At 39.8% G+C, this 20,227-nt stretch overlaps 2 protein-coding genes across 2 annotated transcripts; both read right to left on the reverse strand.

Moving 5' to 3' along the window:
- Positions 1–1,272: 1,272 nt before the first annotated feature.
- Positions 1,273–2,919, reverse strand: LOC104121444 (transcription factor PCL1-like). The gene is made up of 2 exons (XM_009633449.4): positions 1,751–2,919; positions 1,273–1,670 (listed from the first exon to the last, which is right to left on the reverse strand). Exon 1 carries the CDS (start codon positions 2,704–2,706, stop codon positions 1,771–1,773), a length of 936 nt encoding a protein of 311 aa, XP_009631744.1. The 5' UTR covers positions 2,707–2,919; the 3' UTR covers positions 1,273–1,670; positions 1,751–1,770.
- Positions 2,920–16,844: 13,925 nt separating this feature from the next.
- Positions 16,845–17,417, reverse strand: LOC138906203 (uncharacterized). Its single transcript, XM_070194731.1, has one exon. It carries the CDS (start codon positions 17,415–17,417, stop codon positions 16,845–16,847), a length of 573 nt encoding a protein of 190 aa, XP_070050832.1.
- Positions 17,418–20,227: the final 2,810 nt, after the last annotated feature.

Raw genomic sequence — 20,227 nt, forward strand, 5'->3', positions numbered from 1 at the left:
GGCAAAACTCATGTAATCGGATATGCCGTTTTATATTTTTAACCCAATCTTCTGAGGTAAAAGCATGAGCCAGAAGATTACCAAGGCAAGAACAACTTCATTTGTACATGTTGATCAGACATTCAGATGAAAACTGTTATTGCCCTAATACCAACCCTTTCTGAATGTGAAGGGACAATGCACTTCTATAATCACCATAAGAAAAAAGACATCTAATTGCCCTTTATACAGCCACATTTAACTATATATGGATCAGTAAACAGCCCAGAAAAAAAATAAGTAATGGTGATGAGATTTCCTCTTCATCAATAAATGAAAAATGGTTGGGAGGGGAGGGGAAACCAGCATTTGATAATGACTGAAACAAATGAAAGTCAAAGCAACATCAAACTTTAATGTTCTCAAAATGCACAATGACATATGTAGTGTAACACTTGAGATCCAATAGAAATTCGCAATGTATATGTGATAGATCATCACATTAGATACAGCAGAAATATTTCTAGAATGCAGAAATAGATATGATAGCAAGAAAACGATTTCAACCAAGGTGTTATATAGTTACTGCTAAAATATGTTGGAGGATAAAATTAAGAAATTTCTTTGCTTTACTAGCTTATTACAGAAGGGGAGCCTTGGAGTAACAGTAAAGTTGTCTCCGTGTGACCTATACATCATGGGTACGAGCCGTGGAAGCAGCCACTAACGCTTGCATTAGGGTAGATTGTCTACATCACACCCTTGGGATGTAGCCATTCCCCGGATCCTGCGTGAACGCGGATGCTTTGTACAACGGGCTGCCCTTTTTACTAGCTTATTACAAAATTAGAACGGGTCGATTCCCTCCGTTGAAGTGCTGGTTGTGGTGTAGAAAATGCATTATATTTTCTTAGTTCACCATCAATCTTAGTTTGCATCAATTTCAAGAGGACAAACGAAGTTACTTTCTGCAGCTATAGAAATTAGAATAGGCATTTCAGCAAAAACCCACTTCCAGAAGTCATCCACCCACACTAACAGCTAGATAAAATGCTCTAATAGCCTGCAAATTCTTAGAACTAATTTTCTTTTTTGTCATAGTGTTTGGGACCCAAAAATAAAATCTGCAATCAACCAAAAGAGCAAGCAGTAAACAAGAAGTTAGAGTAAGCAGTCACTCCTATATCGTATACACCTACTTCTAGGAAAATCCTGGTCTTGCCCTCAACTTTGTATAATAAATCCATAAGCACACCAAAAGATAAACTACAATAGTTACAAATAGAAAAGGAAAAAGAGAATCCGAAATTATTGTACTATCTTTCAAGAAAAGTGTGATCAAAACAACAATTTTATCTTGTTCTCCAATTATGTATTAAGCTCCTTTTTGAGTAAGAAGCTACAATCAGAAATGATCTGGCTCTAAGAAATTTCGAGCAACTACTATTAGTATGCTGCAGTCCCAAATAAGTTGGGGTCGGCTATATGAATCCTCACTGACCTTGTTACTCCATTTAAACTCATCTTAGGCCAATATGCTCTAAGAAATTTAGAGCAATTTATGAAATTTTTCTCCCTATAAATCTACGGAATCTAAACAAATGAAAAATCCTAAATGATACTAACTGGAATTCCTAGTTTGCAATCCACCAAGTGAGAATCTTCCTGATGGAACAATCCAGTAATCAACCCTGTACAAGCAATTAACTATTAGCATACACAATAAGTTCACAAACAGTAGAGTTGCAACTTTTATAGAACCAAGAATTACCTCTTTTTTGGTCTATATAGCTATTTGTCACTAGGAGCAACATAATGATAAGAACCAAATTTATTTCCAGACCAGTCTGGCTGTTGCGCCCCCATATTATACTGATGATGAAACCCATGTCCATGTCCTGACATTCCCATCATAGGCATTGGCACCATTTGTGGGGGATACATCATTGGCATTGGCATAGGCATTTGCATTTGTACATGACCATTACCATTATGACCATTACTGTTATAACCGCTACTGTTATGGCCATTACTATTAGGGCCATTACCACCGGACTGCTGCAAACTCTGTGGCACGGGTGTGGACGCGAATAAATGATCGGAAGAAGTGGGCCCCTCATCTGACAGCCCTTGCATTCTCTTCAAGTACAACCTATACTTCTGCAAATGACTCGCAACATTTTCCCGCGTTAATCCTTCCACGTTCATTAACTGCATAATCGTCTTTGGCACCGCATTTTTTATCCCTAAATGAGCTACCACGTCCACGAATCTCTTGTGCAGCTGCGGTGTCCACACGAGCCGCGGCCGCTTGTTCAGCGTCTTAGACGCTGAATTATTATTACTATCATCTCCTCCTCCACAATTCTCATTCCTCATTAATGCTGAATCCGCGTCTAACATCTCTGGATCAATTCTTCGGGTCTTCCTCGGATCCAATCCATTTTCCGTCGGATCCGTTTCCGGTGAGGACAAAATGTGTAATTGTTGCAACGGTCCGCTGCCGCGGAGAGACGAAAACGTGCTCTCCGAAGCGCGATTGACGTCGGACAACGTCTTCGCCGGCTCCGGCGAGATTTTGAACGCCGACGCGAGTTCCGGCGGGATTAACGCCTGAGATAACGGCGTTAGATCTTCGAGACTCGGAAGTCCTTCTTCCCACTCGAGAACACGGTTTTCGTCTCCAGTGAAAGCATCACCGTCGGTGATTTTTACTTCTTCGCCCATAGAACTTCTTACAATTTTTTCTTTTTTTTATTACAATTTTTTTAAAAAAAATTCAAGTTAATGAAATCTTCCGTGATTTCAGTAGAGGATTGGATCAGAGAAATTGAGGATTTTCCGGTAAATTTCACCGGCGAGAAGAAGACGGTGGGGTGGATGAAAGGGGGGTGGGGTATGGGGCGGTGGAAAATAGGGAATAAATAAAGGGGAAAAGGTGTGAGAAAAAGTGCATTTCTGATTCTAAATTGGCCCAGTAAGATTGCCAGCGTGGATAGCTTAGCTTAGATATTTTTTCTATCTTAGAATCTTATGAAATATCTCTCTCGCTTTCTTTGTGTTAGTGTGCGTCCTCTTTTTTGTTAGTTTAGTGCTCCATTTCTCTCAATTTATATGTCATGTACAAATTTCGAGAGTCAAATAAAATTTTGATTGTAATTTTTATAAGTTTTTAATATTTTAAATTGTAAAATATTATGACTATAGTATTTTTACGTAATTTTTAAATATATAAATTTTATTTCAAAAATTTTAAAGATTTTATGTCTAAATGAGCCACTTAAATTGAGACACACACAGAGTATGTGTATGTACTTTACATGTAAAAACATTTTGTGCTTTTCATGGGCCTTTTGCAAGAATTATAGTAATTGTCAGAAACACAATCTTATTTATGATTAGAAAATTCTGGCTAAGAGTGTTCGTCGGTCGGTACTATGATATTTAGATATTTTGGTTCGCTATTTTTAGTATTCGCTTTCTTAAAATACTATATCATACTACTAGAAATTCGGTAAAAATCGATCAAAAAATCCGACCAACGTTGGTCGGTAATGGCCAAAAACAGACCAAAACGCGACCATTTACGTGGGGACGATATTTTTGTGGTCGGAAAGGAATACCGACCAAAGTTGGTCGGAAATTACCGACCAACTTTGGTTGGTCTATTAAATTCAAAAAAAAAATATTGCAAAAAAAAACGACCAAAGTTGGTCGGTATTTTAATTATGTAATAAAAAGATTCACCATCTGGGAATCGAACCGGGGTCTGTACTGTGGCAGAATACTATTCTACCACTAGACCATTGGTACATTTTATTTTAAAACTGTCTTTTATTTTATTTATACTCTTTAATTGTATTTTCGCACGAAAATAACCGACCAAAGTTGGTCATTTTTTTAATATTAATTTTTATTTATTTTAATTGAAAAATCAACCAAAGTTGGTCGGTTTCTTGAAACATAAATTTCGCGGGACTCAAAAATAGTTTCCCGCATTTTTGCGCCAAAGAAAACCGACCAAAGTTGGTCGGTTTCGTAAAAAAAAAAAAAAACTTTTTTGAAAAACCGACCAACTTTGGTCGGTTTTTTGACCGACCAAAGTTGGTCGGTCGACCTTGGTCGGTTTTTACCGAATTTCTAGTAGTGCCAATACCACACCTAATTAAATTTGTTATGGTTCAGCTTTTCTCCTTTCGATTTCGGGTTATTCGGTTTGGTAACTTTAGTTTTGTCACGACCTCAATCTCCCACCGTAGAATGTCGTGATGGCACCTAATCTCTAAGACTAGGCAAGCCTAACATATATGAAGAAATAACTAAAATAGTAATAAAACTTCAAATTAAACCAACCAGTTATCATAAAAGAACTCCACAATACAGCTGACAATAACTCCCAAAATCTAGTGAGACTGAGTCATAAGCTCTACACGAGTATACTGGAACATCTCTAATACATCACTATCTAAATAAGGAGTATGCAATAGAAAACAAAGACAGAGGGTGACTCCGAGGCCTGCGGACGCCGGCAGTTATACCTTGAAGTCTCTGATCTGGAAGCTCTACTCATTGGTGCCTAGCGTGGTATGAGATACCTGGATCTGTACAAAAAGATGTGCAGAAGCATAGTATGAGTACACCATCACGGTACCCAGTAAGTATCAAGCCTAACCACGATAGAGTAGTGACGAGGTCAGGTTAAGACACCTACTAGAATAAATAAAGAAGCTGAACATGTATGGTACAGTATAATAATGGAAATAAGAAAATAATACAATGAATAAATACAACAAGATAAGCTACACTGCAATTAAGGCAATAAAGGCATCAAGGGAAGAACACATAATAAGCACACCAAGGAAATGATGCAAACAAACACAAGTGATATAAATGAAGGATAACGACAAGAATTACGTCTGAGATACCACCTCGTATCTCATTACACAATCATAATCACAATATTTCCTTATATCACCAAGGGATCCTTACATTTAGTTTTGAAAATTATATTTTTTCCTGAAATAGCTACACGTGTTTTAGTCCAACTTATCACATCGCGTAACATCAAGTAGTTCTCCTACTAGCAACACCCGTATCAAGCCCACTTTATCTCACCGCATGCATATCAACCCCTATCCTTATATCACTGCATGTGTATCAATATCACAACATATCACAACTCGCACCTCAAGTGCCCAAAATACCACAACTTGCCAAAAGAATCAACAATAACATTATTTCCACAACAAATAACACATGGCTCAACCACGATGTGTACAAGAGCTTCAACAATAGAAACTGAAAGTGAATAGCTCAACAATAATGGTATTTCAATAATTTACAACTTTGCCTCAATGTGATCATGACTTTTATAACTTCAACACCAAAACTCAACAATAAGATATTCCCAGAAATGACAACTTCAAGTAAGGCAACTCAACAATTAACAAGACAATAAGGAAATAATAACTTCAACTAAACATGTACGGGCAAATAACAAGTAAGAGATGGGACAAGTATTAAAAATGTCAAATAAAGCATGTAAGGATGGATTAACAATGATGCATATAACATGTTATGACAATTCGATTAAAAGCAAGAAAAGAATCTACATAGATTAAACCGGTCAATTACCACATATAGCCCGTGTACCCACCCGTCACTTTGCGTACACGGCTTTCACGTATCATAAATAATACAAAATAACTCCAATCCTAAGGGGTAATTCTCCTACATAAAGTTAGGCAAGATACTTACTTCAAATAAGCTAACTCAATCCACTAATAAGCCTTTTCCGCGAATATCCAACTTCGAATGGCTTGAATCTAGCCAAAATAACTTTAGACCATAAAGACAAACCATAAGAAACTATTCCGGATATACAATCTTTAAAGAAAATCAAAAAGTCAACTCAAAAAGTTAACACTAGGCTCGCGTCTCGGAACCCGACCAAACTTACAAAATCCGAACACTCATTCAATATCGAGTCCAACCATACTAAAATTATTCAATTCCGATCTTAAATCGCCTTTCAAATCCTCAAAATATGGCTTTTGAAGTTTTCACAAATTTCCCAATTTTTTCAACTCAAAACACTAAATGGTAAAAACAATGATGGTGACGAGCATATAACACACACTTAAATATGCTTGCTAGTCGAATATAGTATAATATAATATCGTATCTACAGAGATTGGAGTTAAATAATATTTTCGTAGTTTATAACTTGATTGATATCCAAGATGATCAACAATTGAGATTTATGTGATTAAAATTAAAATTAACTAAGAGTCTAAACTATTGACTAATGACAATCGCAATAATGAATAAGGAAAAATATCAATGGGAGAAAATAGGGTTTTGATGGAATAGGTGCAAGATAATTGTTTTGGGATCTAACTCTAGACAATTCACTTTTAATGTTCAAGTGAGTCTCTCGCATTCACTCAATTATTAGTTCACATTTAGAAGAAGCTCATCTCTGGACTAAGTCTCACCCTCGCAAGATGAACTAAGTTAAGCTCGGTGAAGATATGCAAGAATTCGTAGTGGATTGGTTTTTAGGAGAACCCCTCTCGATTATCCTCCTAACTAAGTTTAATCAACAACTCAACTAGCCTCTTCCGATTACTAAGAAGAATCAATGAATTCAACCCACAAAATATTATGCAAAGATATCACTAGTTATGCCTCTCTCGATTACATGAACTAGTGAATATAGATGCAACAATTAAAACATCCAAAATGATTACATACATAAAAACTAGAGTTATAACCCACAAACAAGTATCAATACACCAAATCCATCAACCCTAAAGAGAACTACTCCATAGACATGGAGCAATTCATCACAAATACGTTTAAAGTAAAGAAAAATATATAACGATCCAAACTCGTGTCTTGAGTGAGGATTGAATGATGAATTCCTTGTGCTTTTGCTTCTCCAACTCCTCCTTAGCCTCCTTAGGTCTTAGATGTGGCCAAAGTCTAGAAAATACCATTTTTCCATGGATATATACCAAGTAGGGGTCGGACACAAACGAAAATACCTTTTCCTACGCGAAATAGGACAATTTCCGAAATAAGACGTGCGCGGCCGCGCACCTGGAGGTGTGCTCACGCATATGGCCGCGCACTTTGGATAGTGTACTGATCTACTTGCGCGCCCTGTGAGCGCCCAGGTGCGCGAGGTGTCCTGCTCAATTCTTCGTTTCTCTCGTTAACTGCCCTATTTTCCGTTGATCCCCGAACACGATCCCAACTTAATCCTTGGGCTTTTACTCAGACTTCAAAGCTCCAGAATAGCTTGACTTAATTCCATAACATCTACATAGCTCGGAATCACTCTTACAGGGCATAAAACACACTATTAGTGCAAAACACTAGCGATTAAAGCTCAAACTCAATTAAAGTATAATAAATTAAGAGTGCAATAGGCAACTAAAATACGAGATTATAGCCTACCATCGACACCCCACACTTAAACCATTGCTCGTCCTCGAGCAATCAAACTACACTTTATAAAGACACGACCTTTTTAAACAACTCTCCTAACTCAAGAATATTTAAAATAGACTAAGAATTTCAATGTAACATCCTTGCCTCAAGATTTGACTCACAAGTACCACGAATTGTTCACAACTCGCTCACTTACTCCAACATAGAGGTCAATGACATTACATTTCCTTCATGAATCAAGTGTCCTTTCACATCAATAGAGAGTAGTTCCACACACAATAGACATTAAGAACAACTAGGAACTCAAGATAGAAAGAATTCACTCATTCTCAGAAATAATATTCATATACCACAAAATATGAACTATAGTCTTGCCCGTAGTGTACTACTCTACTAATTGAGCTCATTCAGTCGAGGATCAAGTAGGACTTTAATTGGTTGTAATGTAAGCTGCGGGACGGGTAGTATACATTTAGACATAAGAGTGACTACACCTCCCTAAGTACTTTAATAAATACACTTTACCTTCCAAACCCCACACTTATGCCAAACCATAACTCCATCTTCAAATCAATATATATTAACTCCCTACTTCTTTAAGCACAATTACATCAAGAGTTACCACTATCAAGGAATATTTTTCACAACCATACAATAATTTTTTTCTTTCTTTTTCAATTCAAGTGGCTCTTACTTTTTTTTTAAAACAGTGCACCTTTCTCATTATTTCAATAGTTTCACTCAAAAGCCAAACCAATCACCCCACACTTCAACTTTTACACAGTTCATAATAATTTTAAGTGCTCATGAGAGGAACAAGGTTCAAATAGATGGTCAATTCAAACAAACAGGTAAGGCTTGTAATGTGGGTGCCAAAGAAACAGGATTACAGGCTCAAAGGGGTTAACTAAGATTCATACCAATTAGGTGGGTAAAAGCAAATAACTGGCTCAACAAAGAAATGCCTATATCATTTCCAAGACTGAATAAAACTACTATTTCACTTTGCAAACACACGGGGCAAGTTCTAGACATCAAATGCAATGCACAAAATAACACAAAACCTCATATACACATGGCACATAACTCACTCAAGATTGGCTTATCAAGACACTCTAGTCAAATCAGTTAAGCAAAGTTAAGATCATACAGTTTAAGGTACTTACACAAGAGTCAAAAATTGAGCCTAAGCGTCACAACTAAAGCGCTCACTATTCTCAAGGCATAACCAAGTCAAGAGATATTGGCTTTCAATTCAAATCACAGCACAAGGTTTCCTACTACTAACAAAAAAATAAAAACTAACTATACCCGGTTCAAACAAAACCCTTGGAAAAGAATCGCGACACAAAAAAAAACCAAGAGGGATTTAATACACTACCTACTAATAGAAAATCTTTTTGGTCTTTTTCCTTCGACTTAACTCCTTCAAGACACCTGTCAAAGGATATCCATCGTCGGGGAAAATAAAAAATTGTAAAATTTTAAAATTTTTACGGTTTTTCAATTTTTTTTCCCCATCAAAATACTAAAACTAACAAACAAAAACTAAGACTAATATGCATACATACAAATATCCCCCACCCCACACTTTAAGTTGTGGCATGTCCCCATGACATACAATTAAAAAGCATAAGGTAGAGGAAGCTTCCCTGAATCTCTAGTCGGGAGTCGGGGTCTAAATCAAAGTCGGGCTCCATTCTTCTCGCCCGGACTAGTGCACACATCCATGCAGATAGCTTCTTCTCAGCCTTCTTACGGGTACACCCTATACTTATCTTTCTCAATCACTGGAGCCTTATCTCTTGAACTCTTCACCTTCTTCTCAACACTTGCATATGGCTTCTCCTTTTTCACCCCCGTTTCTACATTCATTTCAAAAGTCACTGTCTCCTCACCCACTCTAAGCATGAGTTTTCTATCGTGTATGTCCAATATTTATCTACTTGTCGCTAAGAATGGTCTTCCTAGAATGAGGAGGGGGGCTCCTTATTCTCCTCCATCTTCACTACTATAAAGTCTACATGAAATACAAACTTATCTACCCGAAATAAGACATCTTCCACTATCCCATCAGGTATGATAGTTGTTTGGTCTGCCAGCTGCAAAGATATTAGTGCAGACCATATCTCTCCAATCTCATTCTCCAGCTTCATGTAAATAGACAAAGGCATTAAATTAATTGAGGCACCAAAATCACATAAAGACTTATCAAAATTAAGAGTGCCTAACGAGCAAGATATAGTAAAACTCCCTGGATCTCTACACTATTGTGGGAGTTTGTTTTGCAAGATCGCGCTGCAATGCTCTGTGAGCTTGACCATTGAGGTCTCTTCTATCTTCCTCTTCTTTGTAAGGATCTCCTTCAAGAATTTGGCATAAGCTGGCATTTGTGAGAGCACTTCTGTGAATGAAAACTTTACATTAACCTGTTTCAGCACATCCAGAAATCTCTCAAACTACTTATCCAGCTTTTCTCTATATAGCTTTTGGGGAAAAGGTAGAGCAGGCATGTGCTCGCTCTCATTACGATCCTCCTTTCTCGAAGTGTCCTCCTTCTTCTTTTTGTCAGCTCCTTTCTTACCTTTCTTCTTCTTATCAACTTTAATTTTCAGCTTCTCCTCATTTTCTTTTTTAGGTACCACCTCTTTTTGGACTGGAGTGGGATCTTTCAATATTTTCCCGCTTCTCAAGGTCACAACATTCACTGTTTCTTTGGGGTTTCTTTCAGGTATTCACTGTTTGTTGAGGTGGGAACTGCTGCCTTTTGCTGATTTTGGAAGCCTGGGCTCCTTGTCCCTAGAATCTGGAGTTGTTTTGTTGCCATGCATTTGCAGTACCCCCAGGTGAACTCCATGAAATATCGGGGTGCTTCAGACTTATTGCATTGAAGTTATAATTCCCAACAGCCCCTCAATTGAGGCTTGACACTCATGAGTAGGGTGTCCTCTTCCACATATATCACAAGCTGCGTGGGGTTTACTATGTATTGAAGCTAAGGTCAACTTCCTTATTTTCTTGGTTGTGGTATCAAGTTGTACCTGCACAGATATGTTAGCATCAACTTGGTGAACACCGGTTGATCTTCTTCTTTCAGCAATCTCAGAGGGCCATTGATTTCCATCTTCAAATAAATCATCTAGAATTATGACTATCTCTTCTGGAGTCTTCTTCATTAACGGGCCTCCATCTGCATTGCTCAATGTTCTGCGTGCGGCTGGTGTCAATCCATCCCAAAAGTCCCGGAGTTGCATCCAAAGTTCAATTCCACTATGTTGACAGTTTCGCACTATCTCCTTAAACCTCTCCCAAGCTTCAAACACAGTTTTAGTGTCATTCTGGAAAAAGTTATGGATTTTTCTTCTAAACTTGCCCGTCTTAGCTGATTAGAAATATTTATCAAGAAATTTTCTGGTCATCTCATCCCATGTTCTAATTGACCCATTAGGCAAGCTTCGAAGCTAGTGCTTTGCATCATCTTTGAGTATGAAGGGGAATGCCCTTAAGTAGACTGCATCTTGTGACACACCATTGTATTGAAAAGTATTCATAATCTCCTCAAAGTCCATCAGATGATTGTTTGGATCTTCGTTCATCTTTCCTCTGAAGACACAATTGTTTTGCAGAGTTTGAAGTAACCCCTGCTTCAACTCAAAATTGTTAGCTGCAACTAGAGGTGGTCTCACACTTGATAAGCCTTGGTTATAGATCGGTCTAGCATAATCGCCAAGTGGTCTCCTAGCACGGGGAGCTATATTTCCTAACTGGTCTACAATCAAAGGTTGATTCTGAGCCATTCTTCGAGTTCTCTCTTCTTCATAGATTATCTATGCATCTCTAATAGCTGCTTTCTCTGCATCCCTTGCAGCTTTTTCTCTTTGATGGGCTGCCTCTCTTGCAGCCAAATCAACATTATCATCATCTCTAGCCATAATTTCCTTGGTTGAGGATTGCCCAACCTTCTCTACATTCTCAGGGAGATTTCTTTCTTTCCACAGCTGCCGCAGTTATTTTTCTATCTCTGGGTCATAAGGTATCAATTCTTTCCCGGAGGATCTAGTCATGCACAACTCTTACCTGTAGCCTACGCATAGTTAAGGAACACCAAACGTAAAAAGAGAAAAAAATAAACTGAAAAGAAAAATTCCTGAATTAGCAGTACAAACTATTTCCAACACTATTGATTGCCAATCCTCGGTAATGGCGCCAAAATTTGACGAGCGTAAAACACACACTTAAATATGCTCCCTAGTCGAATATAGTATAATATAATATCGTATCCACATGAATTGGAGTTAAATAGTATTTTCGTAGTTTATAGCTTGATTGCTATCCAAGATGATCAAGAATTGAGATTTATGTGATTAAAACTAAAATTGACTAAGAGTCTAAACTATTGACTAATGACAATCGCAACAATGAGTAAGGAAAGATATCAATGGGAGTAAACAGGGGTTTGATGGAATATGTGCAAATTGGGATCTAACTCTAGATAATTAGTTAAGTGTGTCTCTCGAATTCACTCAATTATTAGTTCACACATTTAGAAGAAACTCATCTCTCGACTAAGTCTCACCCTCGCAGGATGAACTAAGTTAAGCTCGGTGAAGATAAGCAAGAATTCGTAGTGGATTGGTCTTTAGGAGAACCTCTCTCGATTATCCTCCTAACTAAGTTTTATCAACAACTCAGCTAACCTCTTCCGATTACTAAGAAGAATCAATGAATTCAACCCACAAAATATTATGCAGAGATATCACAAGTTATGCCTCTCTCGATTACATGAACTAGTGAATATAGGTGCAACAATTAAAACATCCAAAATGATTCAATACATAAAAACTAGAGTTATAACCCACAAACAAGTATCAGTACACCAAATCCATCAACCCTAAAGAGAACTACTCCATAGACATGGAGCAATTCATCACAAATATGTTTAAAGTAAAGAAAAACATACAACGATCCAAACTCGTGTCTTGAGTGAGGATTGAATGATGAATCATTGTGCTTTTGTTTCTCCAACTCCTCCTTAGCCTCCTTAGGTCTTAGATGTGTCCAAAGTCCAAAAATACTGTTTTCCATGTATATATACCAAGTAGGGTCGGGCCCAAACGAAAACACCTTTTCCTACGCAAAATAGGACAATTTCTGGAATAAGACGTGTGCGGCTGTGCACCTGGAGGTGTGCTTGCACATATGGCTGCACACTGTGGACAGTGTACTGCTCTACATGAGCGCCTAGTACGCGATCGCTCACCTGGGTGATGTCCTTCTCAATTCTTCGTTTCTCTCGTTAACTACACTATTGTCCGTTGATCCCCGAACACGCCCAACTTAATCCTTAGGCTTTTACTCAGATTTCAAAGCTCCAGAATAACTTGAATTAATTCCATAACATCTACATAGCTCGGAATCAGTCCTATAAGGCATAGAACACACTATTAGTGCAAAACACTAGCAATTAAAGCTCAAACTCAATTAAGGTGCAGTAAATTAGAGTGCAGTAGGCAACTAAAACACGAGATTATAGCCTACCATCAGATGGATTCACGTATAATAATCAAATCCTAGTTAAAATCACTTCCCCGATCAACTCCTTCACAATCTCTCTCAAAATCGTCCAAAACCGAGGTCTTTAACTCAAAAGATGAAAATGGGAACAATGATCTACACCCTTTTAACCCAGCAATTCCGCTTCTGCGGATCTACAGTCGCTTCTACGACTCCGCACATGCGGAAAATCCATCGCAGGTGTAGTTTTCACTTAAGCCCAGCCAAATCCGCTTCTGCGGACACAAACGCGCATCTGCGCTCCCGCTCCTGCGGACATAGGAGCGCCTATGTACACACGCTCCTGCGGACAGTGTCTGCTTCTGTGATCCAAGGGGCCCTATCTATATATGCGACCAGTTCCTCCGCACCTATGGGCTCGTAGATGCGGAAATCTCCTCGCATTTGTGGTCACAGAAAAGTCCCCTAGAACTTTTCTTCTGCGATCCCTCCAACCATACCTGCAGCCAAGCCTACCGCAGGTGCTATGACACCATAACTTCAGCGGCCTTCAGCAGTCAACAAGTCTAAAATTGACCCCGATTTCAATCTTATTCACACCCGGGGCACCCGAGACTGGTCCGAACATACCAACAAGTTCCAAAACACATAATGAACCTACTTGAGGCCTAAAATAAAATCAAACAATATCAATTCGACGAATCGCAACCCAATTCAAACCTATTGAAACCATGAACATCCAACTTCCAAAACTAACGCCTATTCATACCAAACCAACTCCGATTGACCTCAAATTTTGCACATAAGTCATAAATGAAACTACAGACCTATTTCAACTCCCAAAATTGAAATCTGGCCCCGATATCAATAAAGTCAACTCTCGGTCAAACTTCTCAATCTCTCAAACCTTCAGCTTTCTAACTTTTGCCAATTCAAGCCAAAACGACCTACAATTCTCCAAATCAATATCCAAACATGCTCCTAAGTCCAAAATCACCACACGAAGCTATCAGAACCGTCAAAACTCCATTCCGAAGTCGTCTACACAAAGTCAAACTCCGATCAACTCTTTCAATTTAAGCTTCCAACTTTTGGACTAAGTGTCCCATTTCACTCCGAACCTCACCCGAAATCAAATCCATTACCCCGGCAAGTCACATAACCACAATATAACATAAAGAAGGAAATAAATAGGGGAACGGGGCTAAAATACTCAAAATGACCTGCCGAGTCATTACATCTTCCCCCTCTTAAAACAAACATTCGTCCTTGAACGAGTATAGAGACATACCTGAAGTGGTGAAAAAATGAGAATAACGACTATGTATATCATGCTCGGCCTCTCAAGTTGCCTCCTCGAGACATACCTGAAGCAATGCTCTTTGACCTCAACTTTCAGACCTGCTTGTCCAAGATGGCTACCGGCTCCTCAACATAAGATAAATCCTTGTCCAATTGGACTGAGCTGAAATCTAGAACATGGGATGGATGATCGTGATACATTTGGAGCATAAAAACATGGAACATCGGATGAACTGCAGACAGACTAGGTGGCAATACAAGTTTGTAGGCCACCTCTCCCACTCTCTCAATAATCTCAAAAGGTACGATATACCTAGGGATCAACTTGCCCTTCTATCCGAACCTCATCACACCTTTTATTAGTGAAATCCGGAGTAAAACTCGCTCTCCAACCATAAATGCAACATCACGAATCTTCCAATTCGCATAACTCTTCTGTCTAGATTGGGTTGTACGAAGACGATCCTGGATCAACTTGACCTTCTCCAAGGCATCTCGAACCAAATCCTTGCCCAATAACTTAGCCTCTCCCGGCTCAAACCAGCTAACTGGAGAACGACACTGTCTCCCATATAGGGCCTCAAAAGGAGCCATATGAATACTCGATTGGTTGTTGTTATTGTAGGTAAACTTCACAAGCGACAAGAACTTATCCCAAGAACCCCGAAATCCATAACACAAGCACGAAGCAGATCCTTCAATATCTGAATGGTGTGCTCGGACTGTCCATCCGTCTGGGGGTGAAATGTTGTACGCAACTCAGCCCGTGTACCTAACTCACACTGTACGGCTCTCCAGAAGTGCGATGTAAATGGCATGCCACAGCCAGAGATGATGGATATCAACACGCCATGAAGTCGAACAATCTTGCAAATACTGAGTCAGTTGCTCTGAATAATATGTAGTCACCACCGAAATGAAATGAGCCAACTTGGTCAACCTATCCACAATCACCCATACCGCGTCAAATTTCTTCTGAGTTCGTGGCAGCCCAACAACGAAGTCCATGGTAACACGCTCCCATTTCCACTCGGTAATATCAAGTCTCTGAAGAAAACCTCATGGCCTCTAGTGCTCATACTTCACTTGGTGACAATTTAGGCACCGAGCTACATAATCCACTATGTCCTTCTTCATTCTCCTCCACCAATAGTACTGCCTCAAATCCTGATACATCTTAGCGGCACTCGAATGAATGTAGTACCACGAACTGTGAGCCTCCTGAAGAATCAACTCGAGCACACATAATCAACCTTGCATCTGTAACACACTGTCATCTCCGATAGAAACCTCCTTGGCATCGTCGTGTTGCACCATGTCCTTAAGGACAAGCAAATTGGGGTCTTCATACTGACGCTCTCTGATGCGATCATATATAGAAGATCGAGAAACCACATAAGCAAGAACTCGACTGGGTTCTAAAACATCCAATCTAACAAACTGGTTGACCAAGGCCTGGACATCTAGGGCTAGTGGCCTCTTTGCTACCGGTAGATATGTTAAACTGCCCAAGCTCTCCGTGTTTTGACTCAAGGCATAGACCACCACGTTGGCCTTCCCGGGATAATATAGAATAGTGATATCATAGTCCTTAAGAACCTCTAACCACCTCCGCTACCGCAAATTAAGATCCTTCTATTTGAATAGATACTGTAGATTCCGGTTGTCGGTATAGCCTAACAAGGGACACCGTACAAATAGTGTCTCCAAATCTTCAAGGCATGAACAATAACTACCAATTCCAAGTCATGGACAAGATAATGCTTCTCATGGACCTTCAACTACCGATACACGTATGTAATCACCCTACTGTCTTGCATCAACGACGTATCAAGGCCAACACATGACACATAACAGTACACAGTTTAAGACCCCGAACCCGTAGGCAACATCAACATTGGGGTTGTAGTCAAAGTAGTCTTTAGCTTTTGAAAGCTCTCATCACACTCCTTGGACCATCTTAAAAGAGCACCCTTCTGGGTCAATCTGGTCATAGGTGTAGCAATGGATGAGAAATCCTCTACGAAACAACGGTAATACCCGACCAAACCAAGAAAACTCCCGATCTTAGTAGCTAAAGAGGGTACTTGTAGCTAATCAAATAAGTCATTAATGCGCGGCAATGGGTACCTGTTCTTCACTATAAGCTTATTCAACTGCCGATAGTCAATACACATGCGTATAGAACCATCCTTCTTCTTCACAAACAAAACTAGCGCACCGCAAGGTGGCACACTAGGCCAAATGAAACCCTTATCAAGCAACTCTTACAACTGCTCCTTTAACTCATTCAACTCAGCTAGGGCTATACGATATGGTGGAATAGAAATGTGTTGAGTGCCCGACAACAAATCAATACCAAAATCGATATCCCTATCGGGTGGCATGCCCGAAAGATTTGTCAAAAATACATCTAGATAGTCTCTCACTACCGGAACTGACTTAACGGTAGGAGTATCAACACTGACATCTCTCACAAAGGCTAGGTATGCATCACACCCCTTCTTAACAATTTGTTGTGCCTTAAGAAAGGACACAACCCTGTTAGGAACATAATCCAAAGTACCCCTCCACTCCAACCATGGTAAACCTCACATAGCCAATGTCATCGTCTTGGCATGACAATCTAGAATAGCATGATAGGGCGACAACCAGTCCATCCCCAAGATAAGATCAAAGTTTACTATACTGAACAACAATTGATTAGCTCGCATCTTAAAACCACCAATAACAACTAAACACGACCGATACACATGATCCACAACAGCAAAATCTCCTACAGACATGGACACATAAATAGGAGAACTCAAAGAATCATGAGATATACCCAAATACAGAGCAATGTAAGATGATACATATGAGTAAGTGGATCCTAGATCAAATAAGACTGATGCATCTTTACGACAAAATAGAATAATACCTATGATAACTGCGTCTGATGCAACTGCCTCCATCCTACCCAGATTAGCATAACATCTAGCCTGGCCTCCCCCTCTAGGGCAACCCCTACCAGTCTGACCTCCACCCCTAACTGGATATGTAGGTAGAGCGGTAACTGGAGTAGTAACCACGGCCCGAGAAGTTTGGAGTCTTTTTGAAATACGTGGAGCCTGAGTAGTCAGTAGAGATGCACCCCTCCTAAGTCTAGGGCAATCCCTCACCATATGATGGGTATCGCCACACTCAAAACAAGCTCACGGGGGATGTGGCTGCTGAAACTGGCTCGGGCCTGGTCGGTTGGACTGATCGCTGAAAACACCCCATGTATGAGGTGCACTAGACAATGGTGGTGTTTAATCGGCAACCTGAGACCTGGAAGTAGTTGGAGTACCACTAAAAGCTGGAAGTGCTGAATAAACTGGACTACTTACATAGCCTCTACCATGATGGGCTACAACTAGAGCACGTGCACCACCTTATCCGCCAGAATCTCGAAGCCTCTTGGCCTCTTTGTCCTCTCTCTCACAGCCCCACATACCCTCAAATCTCCGTGCGATCTCTACCACTTACTGATATGGGGTATCTGTCTCCAACTCTCGAGCCATGATGAATCGAATACCATAGTTTAGCCCCTCGTTAAATCGACAGACTCGCTATCTGACTGTAGAAACCAAAGCAAGTGCATGTATGGACAACTCACTGAACCTGACAACATACTCTAACACTATCATAGTACCCTGATGCAGCTGCTCAAACTCTGCACGCCATGCATCCCGAAGGCTCTGGGGAACAAACTCTCTCAGAAAATCTCTGAAAATTGAGCCCATGTGAGTGAAGTTGCATCGGCTTGGATACCCTTCTCGAAAGCCCGCCACCACTGATACGCAGGTCCCGACAGCTAAAATGTAGTAAAAGCAACCCCGCTCGTCTCCATAATACCCATGGTGCAGAGAATATAGTGATATTTCTCTATAAGACCCTGTGCATCCTCTGTAGCTAGGCCGCTAAAAGTAGGAGGATGGTACTTCTTGTACCTCTCAAGTCTAAGTTGCTCCTCCTCGGATGTTGTTGTCCTAACCTCGGGCTGAACCGGAATAACATGGTGCACTGGTATGACCTCTGAGACCTAATCAACATGGACCCTCTACTCTGGGGTACGAGTTGCGGGAGTCTGAGCTCCTCCCCTAACCTGAGATGTGGCTGGTGCAAGTGGAATCAACCCTGCCTGAGCTAGAGTACCAAATATGCTCAAGAACCGTGTGAGGGTCTCCTGAAGTGCAGGGGTGGAAACAGGTGCCTGCCCCCCAACTGGAGCTACTAGGTGCCTGCCCTTCATCGGCCTCTACCTTGGCCCTGGCCTCTCGCGTCTCTAGCAAGGGGCGTGGGTGTTTGATTGTCGGTGCGTGTCCTCACCATCTGTGAGAGAATAGAAAGACAAAGATTTAGAATTTCGAAACCAATAAATTTGCATTATAAGGAATCAAAGAAGTAAAGTTTCCTAACAGTTCCATAGCCTCTCGAAAATAAGTATAGGCGTCTCAACACCAATCTACAAGACTCTACAAAACTAGCTTATGACTCATAACACCTATGAACCTAGAGCTATGATAACAACTTGTCACGACTCCAATCTCCCACCGTAGGATGTCATGATCGAACCTAGTCTCTAAGACTAGGTAAGCCTAACATACATAAAGAAATAACTGAAATATTAATAAAGCTTCAAATTAAACCAACCATCATAAAAGAACTCCACAATACAGCTGACAATAACTCCCAAAATCTAGTGAGACTGAGTTATAAGCTCTACACGAGTATACTGGAACATCCCTAATAAATCACTATCTAAATAAGGAGTATGCAATAGAAAACAAAGGCAGAGGGTGACTCCGAGGCCTGCGGATGCCGGCAGGTATACCTTGAATTCTCCGATCTGGCAGATCTACTCACTAGTGCCTAGCCTGGTATGAGGTACCTGGATCTGCACAAAAAGATGTACAGAAGTGAAGTATGAGTACACCATAATAGTACCCAGTAAGTATCAAGCCTAACCTCGGTAGAGTAGTGATGAGGTTAGGTCAAGACACCTACTGGAATAAATAAAAAGGCCGAACAGGTTTGGTACCGTATGCTAATAGAAACAAGGAAATGATACAATGAAGAAATACAACAAGATAAGCTATACTGAAATTAAGGCAATAAAGGCATCAAGGGAGGAACACATAATAAGAACACCAAGGAAACGATGCAAACAAACACAAGTGATGTAAATGAAGGATAACAACAAAAATCACGTCTGTGGTACTACCTCGTATTTTATTTCACAATCACTATCTTTCCTTATATCACCGCGGGAGCCTTACATTTAGTTTTGAAAATCATTTTTTTCCGAAATGGCTGCACGCGTTTTAGCCCAACTTATCACACCGCGTGGCATCAAGTAGTTCTCCTACTAGCAACACACGTATCAAGCCCACCTTATCTCACCACATGAGTATCAACCCCTATCCTTATACCACCACATATCAATATCACAACATATCACAACTCGTACCTCAAGTACCCAAATACCACAACTTGCCAAAAGAATCAACAATAATAATGTTTCCACAAAAAATAGCCATGGCTCAACCACAATGCATACAAGAGTCTCAACAATAGCAACTAGAAGTGAATAGCTCAAGAAGAATGGTATTTCAATAATTTACAACTTTGCCTCAATGTGATCACGACTTTTAAAACTTCAACAACAAAACTCAACAATAAGATATTCCCAGGAATGACAACTTTAAGTAAGGCAACTCAATAGTCAAATAATTAACAAGACAATAAGGAAACAGTAATTTCAACTAAGCATGTAAGGGCAAATAACAAGTAAGAGATGGGACAAGTATTAAAAATGTCAAATAAAGCATGTAAGGATGGATTAATAATGATGGATATAACATGTTATGACAATTTGATTAAAGGCATGAAAAGAATCTACAGAGCTTAAACCGATCAATTACCATATATAGTCCGTGTACCCACTCGT

This window comes from Nicotiana tomentosiformis, chromosome 2 (assembly GCF_000390325.3).
Source record: "Nicotiana tomentosiformis chromosome 2, ASM39032v3, whole genome shotgun sequence".
Classification (NCBI taxonomy): Eukaryota; Viridiplantae; Streptophyta; class Magnoliopsida; order Solanales; family Solanaceae; genus Nicotiana; species Nicotiana tomentosiformis.